Below are 8622 nucleotides of genomic sequence, written 5' to 3'. Positions count from 1 at the left end.
ACTTTACTACAGGTCTTAGAATTCAGGGTTAGGGTAATGGGATTCAGGGTGAGAGAAAGAGCAGTTATTTAGAATCTGGTAGAAATCTCTGGCCTGACTGGCGCGCACGCGCACACACACAAACACACACACACACACACACACACACACACACACATGCTTTGGAGGTGTGCTCACACTAAGAGGAGCTGATGTAATCACCAATGTTCACAAGTACCAACAGAAGCACTACCTGGATTCAGAAATAACACCAGCAATGGCTGATGATTGCAATGCAAGAAAGTTGGTAAAAGTACCTTTCCCCCTAATGGACATCTATATGAAATAAGCTTTGGGTCCCCCAAATATGTTCTTTCCCTGTCTTCAGAATTATGTCCGTGTTCATTTTGGTTTTTGTAAATGTCCGTTTCCAACATCCGTGGGCTTGGCTTCCAGCAGCATTTTCTATCAGCATGAACCATGTCTCTTTTATATACAAGACAACCCTTAGTCCCTGTTGTGTTGCTTTCAGGCTTCACTTTTCCTTCCCTTTTAAAGGATGCATCGCCCCTCCTCTCGTTCTTCCACTAGAATGAATGGTCCCGCACTTTCCCTCCGCCCTTTAGATCTTGAGTCTCACATTCTGTTTCATGTTCAGTCTTTCCCTCTGTTTGCTAACATTCTTTGTCTCCTCTATACTGAAAACAAAACAAAACATACAACCCCACTACCTTCTCCAAATCTCATCTTTTCTTCTTCTTCTCCTTCATCAGGTCTCATGTCCTTTCTTAGTGCGTTCTCTTTGCTTGCCTGTCTTTGTACCATTGACGTGACTCTCTCCCAAGGGCATCAGCACTCTCCTTCCTTCTCAGCTCTGCAGTATTTCCCATCCTCTCTGGGCAGCACTAAGTGCCATTGACTACCTGGTCTTGCTTTAAGCACCCAACTTCCTTGGCACTCCCCTGTCCTGGTCTTCTTTCTGTCCTCTGAACTATTATTTCTCTGCCTCCTTCTTCGGTTCTCCCCATTTCATCTTCTAGTCTCAGGCACTCATGAGAGTTTTACGTTTGCCTTTCACTTTCCCACTCCCTCCCCTTCTCTTTCTTCCCCTTGTTCTCTGAGTCCTCAGTGGTTTCATTCTCTCACCAGTCCAACTTTCCCTTTTATGCAGTTTACTTTTCTAATTTATACCCGTGTCTCACATTTCCACCTGGATATCTAAACAAATCCACCAACTTCTTATTTCCTCTCCCCCTAATCCTTGTAATGGCAACAAAGCTAGTGAAAACGGCATGAATTTATGTGCCAAAAAAAAAAAAAAAAATGTGGATCTCAATTCTGCCTCATCCACCTACCATCTCTAAGACTCTGGAAAGAGCTCTGTGAGCCTTGGGTTCCTCATCTGTAAATTAGAAATCATAATCCCTACCTTACCAGGTAATTGTGAGAAAAATAAGATGGCGTGCATATGTAGTATATGGTATGTGCGCAGTCCATTGTAAGAGTTCTAAAGGAATTGCTGTTCTCCAGAAATCCAAACTCAAAATGTAAGACTCATCTTGGACACTTCCTCATCCCCATTCCAACTCTCCACCGGTTTTACCTCTTCACAATGGCTTGTAAATGCTTGTCCTCCTTTGCATCTGAGTGTCACCACTTTGGGTTGGGTTCCCATTGTCTCTGTTGAGAAGTGATATTGAAATGGTTTCCAGTCCAGTCTCTGGCAGCCATGCCACCCTTCATCCAAGTTCCAGAATTCACATCCGAAATCATGGCCCTGACCCCACAAAGAGATGATAGAGTATCGTGGCCCTAAAATCATACAGTCCAGAGCTCAAATTTGTCACTTGCCTGCTACGACCTTGAGTGAGCAACGTATTGTCTCCATGCCTCGATTTCTTCATCTGTAAAATGGCAATACTTAACAGTGTTTTCAAGGTTGCTGTGAAAATTCAAAGAGCGAATAGGTATCATGTTTAGAACTGCCTGCAGCATGGTAGGTGCTTCCTAACTGTTAGCCATTACTATTATCTCTGCATTCCCTGCGACAACTAGCCTCTGGGAAGTGTTCAATAACTTTATATACTGAGTCATTCATAATCTCTCCCTTCATTCTCCTTGCTCACTAAAGATATATCTGAGAGTGACTGGCCAAGACGTGGGTGTCATTGGTCTCCAAGGACAAGAATTTTTCCTTTTTATGAAGGTACCTTGCCTTTAAAGAGATAGAAGGAGTGGCCTTGGCTTCCTTGGCACCAGGCTCTAACAAATTGGGAGAATCAGCCTGCGGAGTCCCCCTGCCCACCTCCAAAGACCCCTCCCGGCCCTGTCTGTTCTGGAATATTTGCAGGATTCTCCAACCCACATGGGGAACACATTCATCTGGAAGGCATAAGGTATTAACTCCTCTTTTCACTCATTGTGGCAGAAACCAAGTTTCCACTATAAACACAGACTCCAGAAAGAGCCAATCAGAAAGCAGATTATATCCCAGGAGTCAGTAGCCTCTTTAGTCTGGAGGGCTGCCAGCAGGGCTACACTCTACAGAAAGGAGTGGTGGGGGAGGGGAGGTAATGGGAAGGAGTGATGGCCTAGGGATAAAGCAAGCAAGCAAGAAAGAAGAAAAAGAAGAATGTGAGCGAGAAACCAGATGAAAAATTGAGGAAATAGAAATAAAACACAAGGAGAAAATAAAGAGGTTTCCATATTTTGAAGGATTAGGAACTAAATCAAATATATTCACTCTATTTCCCAATTGTCATTTCAGGATGTACCATGTTCCACCCCCAAGGACATTGAGAAGCTTCCGGGGGGTGGCTGTGCATTCTTAAAGAAAAGGGCCTCGTAGAGACTCCAGCCTTTATTGTCGGCTGCTGTACTTTTTAGCGTATACACTATCCACACTATGACACGTTTTATTGAGTTATATGTGATAGTCCGCATCGTAGAACTATTGATGCAGAATTTTCCTTCCCAGAGCTCAATATTCCAACCAAAGCCTGTTGCTGCCCATCATCGAGGCCATCCACTTAATGACACGTTGTAGGATGCATATTGCAGAATATTCATGTTCATTTTATGCTCACGGTGCTTAAAATCTCCTCTAAATAGCCTCTGCTCCCAGGCTATTAAGGTGCCCATGTTATCTACACTCCATTCAATGGTGTGGAAATAATTGTCTTGAGAAAAAAAAAAGAGAAAAAAAAATTGATGGCCACAAGCCGAGTCAGCACTTGTGTTCTTTCCTGACTCCGTGGAATCAGGTGTTATTTACCTCTTCCAACACCTGGGACTCCTGATAAGTCACTCCCCTGGTAGCTCTTTCCAGGACAATGCTGTGGGGTCTTTGGACGAAGCAGGGATCCTTCATTAACCCCATTGTTATCAGCACAATTCGCACGGCTACCAGATGTGCAAAATCGAAACCACCAAAGACACTCAGGGAGAGGGGTTCCTCCGGCTCCATCTGGCCGCTCTGCAAGGTCGGAGCAAGAAGGGCTCCACTTAACGCCAGGCTCATCTACTTGTAAGAAGACGCTTGTATTTTGACAAATGGGGGTGCTTTTTGATTCCCCCACATCTGCTATCCCAGCACCTCCATCCCCGAGCCCTTCTCCCTACAAACCTGGATCCACTAAAAAGGCCCGCCTGTGAGAGACAGGCAGGACCTTACCTCCATCCCTTCCCTTCCTCTTATCTCTGGGATGAAGCGCCAGGATGCAGGCTGATGAAGGAGAGCGATGGCCCCTGGCAGCTGAGAGTTCAGCAACAGGGCTTGCGACTTTGCCTTTAAATATCAACCACACACACAGACAACACCCTGGCAGCATGAGAGGTTTCCATGGTGACAGAATGCAGGCCACGACCTCTGTAAATGTAATCAGAGCACGGGGATTGGGATGTGAGACAGGTTTAATTTCTCCGTCAGTGGAAGCTCTGTGGTCCAGGCCATACATAGCTTCGTAGGGTGACTGACAACCTGTTATCTTCGCCGGGGCGGCTCTGCCGATGGCAACCCCCTCTGCCCCAGAGCCGCTTCCTCCGCCCACTGAGCCGGCTGCAGGATATAAAAGGTCGCTGGGGACTGGAGTCATATCAAGACCTGGCCTTCCTGCCCATCATCCTCAGGCGGTACAATTGTCCCTTATACAGGGAACCGCTGTGGCATGGTCCAATGAAAGCCAGACTAGGCACTCAGAAGATGGGCTGAGGTGTTCATCTCTGCTCTGCCACCAACAGTGTGACCTTGGGCAAGTCATTTAACCTCCACATTTCAACATCTTCCACCAAGGGAGAAAATGCCTGGGGAAGAGAAGGCTTCCGAAGTTCCCAGGAGAAGATGGTACCCAGTTATTCTTAATGACTGTAGGTACTGCAGCCCTCAGTGGAATCCTGTCCCAGGAAGTGAATTTCCGTCTCATCAGTGCTAGTCACTAGGGCATCGAACCCCGATTCCATCTCTGTCCACAGAGTGTGCGGGGATTGCCCCTGAGGGCAGGACTTCCTCACCTAACTCCTGAATTAGAAACAAAACCAGGATGTGATTTTTTCTGAGCTGCCCCAGGGTAGGAGACAGAGCTTTGCACTAAACTGATGGGAAACAGAAGTTCAGAGAGAAATGTAGCAATGTCCCCGTGACACGTTTTATAACTGGGACTTCAGAATCCCTCGCTTTTTTCATCTATCCTCCATTAATCCTTCCCATCTGGCAATCATCGATTTGTTTTCTGTATCTATGTGTTTATTTGTTCATTTATTTTGTTTTTTCGATTCCACATATAAATGGAATCATGGGATATTTGCCTTTCTCTTCCTGACTTATTTCACTTAGCATAATACCCTCTAGGACTAGGTCCATCCATGTTTTCACAAATGGCAAAATTTCCTTTGTTTTTTATGGCTGAGTAATATTCCATTGTATATATGCACCACATCAATAATATTGTAATAACTAGGCATGGTGTTAGATGGGTACTAGGCTTACCTGATCACTTTGTAAGTTATGTAAATGTCTAATCACTATGTTGTACGCCTGAAACTAATATAATATTGTATATAGTATATAATTATAATTGAAACTTTTTTTAAGTTTTTTTTTTAAGAAAAAGAAATGTAGCAATGTTAAAGGAGAAACCCACAGCCTCTTTCTCTGAACTCTAGTCAGCCTCAGCAAAAAGCAGCTCTGGCCGTTTCAAAGCTGGCCTCCTCGGATTGCATTTGCCAGTTCACATGAGATGCTGGCAGACTTCAGTTACCAGTCACACTGCCTCCCTGATTCCTTTCATTGTTCCGATAGAGCGCTCCGGAAGAAATGACGAGGTTTGGACCGAGAAGAGATTCATAGGGCTCTATGACACATTTTCCTTCCCAAAGGCAGCTGGTCCAACAGATTCTCCTTCTGGAATCCCAGCAAAGAATTTCAAAATTTCAGAACTGGGAGGGACTTCTGAAACCACATAACTTACAGGGGCCCAGACTGGAGCAGTGATGTGCCTGAGTTTCAGAAAATTAACGGCCGAACCACAAGGGTGCCAGGGGCCCACCGGCTTAGCTGATGCTCATTTACCTCCTGGGTGCTTTTGAACTTCAGACTGAGTCAGAGAGGAAGTGGGGGAGGATTCAAAAGTGGTTATTGAACATTAGAACCAGGAAATGGTGCTTTGGCTGAATCTACAGATAAATAGCATTACCATTTCCTGTGTTAGCTGAGGCTAGAGGAGGGAAGACGGGGCAAGATTCTGGAGAAGACAATATGATAGCTAAGTGACAACCTGTGGGCTTCCACACAACTGTCCCCACTCAGTCCACGCTGTTTCTCTCAGCTCACTGAGGGGAGCAAGGATCTGATTGTTCAGGGTGTTTATTGGTTGGTGTCCAACATAGAATCATGAAATCAAAGATTGATGGAGTTTATAGGAACGCCAAGAGGATATCTAGTTTGGCATCCTGTCTTCCAGTGACTACAGCATCTGGGACAGGTCATTTGCTTCTCTTCCCTTTTTAACATCCAGAATTCCATGATCTCTAAGTACAATGACTTCCCAGCCTTTTCCCAGTATCTTTTTACAGTGTTTGATTACACAAGTGATAATGTACATCTTCTAAGTAGCTCATTTCCCTTTGCCCACGCTTAGATCATCAATGTGGCAAACACCAAAGGCAAGTTCAACTCCCAGGACTCACTGCGGATTTCAGACCAGAGTTGACATAGGCAGCAAAACGCCTGGTGTTTCAAGAAGGAAGAGGAGGAGACCTGTCAGTCTAAGATGTTAATATTCCAGCCAAGAGGATAACTCACGGCAGGGCAGTCATATTGCTTAGAGTCAAGGTTATGGGTTCAGTCCTCAGGTTCACAAGAAAAGGGAACAAAACACAACAAACCATTTCGTTTCTTTGAACTTCCATTAACCTTAACTACCAAGTGGCCTTGGGTATGCCTTTAGTCACAAAGGGAACCAGGAACGCCAGTGTGAACTCTTTCTTTCATCTATTCGCTCAACATTGATTAAGCACCTACTATGTTCAAAGCACTAGAACACAGACATGTAGAGGCAGTAGAGCTGCCCTCAAGAAACATACGACCTGGTATTGGTTGACTGTTCTCATCCTCGTGATCGGACCCCAACACACCACCTACAATGCTATATTAATATCATCTTTGTGCCAAAGTACAATGTCATACTCTTTAGAGACCAAAATACTTGCCTGTTTAATGTTTCAGTATTAACTGAGCACCCAAAGATGTTTAGTGCCAAAACAGAGGCTGCCAAATAAATGCTCAATTAATGTTTCATGTGGACCTCAAGGTGCAGGCTAAGGTCTATCCTAAACAAACATCAGGATATGGTTTGAGGTATGTTATAAGGCCATCTGCTCCCAAATATCTTTTCCCATCTGATGTGCTACAATGCTTAAAATTTTGCCATAAGGGCCTTAACTTTGAGTAAGGTATTGCCTCCAACATGCCTGGGTGAAAAGGAGCATACTCAATCAATTTCATTTCAGCAGACATGAACTGAATACCTGGTAGGTGCCAGGAACAGTGTCAGATAATAAAAATGCATAAATGAATAAGATAGGAATTACCTGGCAGGGCTAACACGTTGCTACTTTCCCAGTCTTTATCCCATTAATACACATCAGTTTATCAGATTAGTAGCTGTCCTGAGGGGCTGATGTAGGACATGGGCAGGTAAATTTTGATAGGACATGAAAGCAGGAAATGTCTAAGACACTGAACTTTACCCAAGAGAATTCAGGCCTGGGTGAATATGAACGCCAATTATAATGACTGTGTAACAAAGAAATATGGAGAACAACAGGGATCTGAAGGCAAGAAACTTTTATTTCACAATTTCTTCCCTAGGAATTCTGTCTGTGAAATTGTGAAGAAGGAAAAAGTAATTCATGCTAGCTTGCTGAGAAAGAAACTGCATTTACATAACTTTTATTGCAGTATAGTTTTAATTACTCTATTTTTAAGTATTTTTTAAAATATAATTTTATTGATTTCAAAGGAGGAAGAGAGAGATAGAGAGAGATAGAAACATCAATGGTGAGAGAATCATTGATTGGCCTCCTGCACGCCCCACACTTGGGATCAAGCCCACAACCCAGGCCTGTGCCCTGACAGGGAATCGTGATGCTCAAACACTGAGCCACGCCAGCCAAGCTAACTGTCCTATTTTACTATTAGTTATTACTGTTAATTTCTTACTGTGCATGATTTAAATTTTATCACAGGTTTGTATAGGAAAACACATAGTATATATAGGGCTTAGTACTAGCCATTGTTTCAGGCATCCACTGGGGTCTTAGAATATATTCCCTGAAGATAAGGGGGGGGGGGCTGTACTCTATCATCTTCAGTTTCAGACTTCTTTCAATTTCTCAAATGAGTCACACCCTCTCCCACTTTCATTTTTTCAGATGTGCTGTTCCCTCTCTCTGCAACACTCTTCCCCCTACACCTCATTCAGCTTCATGCTTCAAGTCTCACTGTAAACGGAAGTTCTTCTGGTAATCATCGTTGGCTTCCTAGGCTGTCTTGTTTCCCTCTCACACATTCCTGTAGCATTTAGGGCCTCTCTGTAATTATTTATCTACCACCTGTCTTCTCCCCCAATTGCAAGCTCCTTGAGGGGTCAGACCTTTCCTATCTTGTTCACCACTGTATCCCTAGAGCATAGTAGGTCCTCAACAAACACTTACTGAGGAAATGCTGCAAGGTAAGTCTATTAGGGTTTTTCTAATATTTTTTTATTTTGAAATCATTGCCAACTTACCTAGATTCACCTATCGTTAACGTCTGCCACATTTGCTTTATTATTTTCTACTTAAATAAATTCACATATTTTTTCCTGAATCATTTGAGAGTAAGTTACAAACATCCTGATCCTTTTTCCCTAAACACTCAGTAGTATTCCTTAAGAATGAGGACATGCCCTTAAATAACGTCCCGTACAGTTATCAAAATGAAGAAAGTTAATAAAGACACACGAGTTCCTTTTTTTAAAAAGCGAAGTAGAAAGCACTGGGAAGGGTGGCGTTCAGGATTAAGTGCCTGCGTTCACAGGGTCACCTCCCTTTCTCCTTCCTCTCTCTCTCTGCCCTTGTTCAGGGCATTCTTCAAAAACTGAACCT

General features: G+C 43.7%; 1 protein-coding gene across 1 annotated transcript in view; it reads right to left on the bottom strand.

Annotated features, from left to right (window-relative positions):
* Positions 1–3445, bottom strand: part of SKAP1 (src kinase associated phosphoprotein 1) — a 261116-nt gene extending 257671 nt beyond the window's left edge. Inside the window, exon 1 of the mRNA XM_006774412.2 lies at positions 3254–3445. Within this exon, the coding sequence (XP_006774475.1) occupies positions 3254–3445 (192 nt within the window). The remainder of the gene's footprint in view (positions 1–3253) is intronic.
* Positions 3446–8622: the final 5177 nt, after the last annotated feature.

Source organism: Myotis davidii, unplaced genomic scaffold, assembly GCF_000327345.1.
Source record: "Myotis davidii unplaced genomic scaffold, ASM32734v1 scaffold327, whole genome shotgun sequence".
Lineage (NCBI taxonomy): Eukaryota > Metazoa > Chordata > Mammalia > Chiroptera > Vespertilionidae > Myotis > Myotis davidii.
The sequence above is the reverse complement of the archived record's forward strand: the minus strand, read 5'-3'. Positions and strand labels throughout refer to the sequence as shown.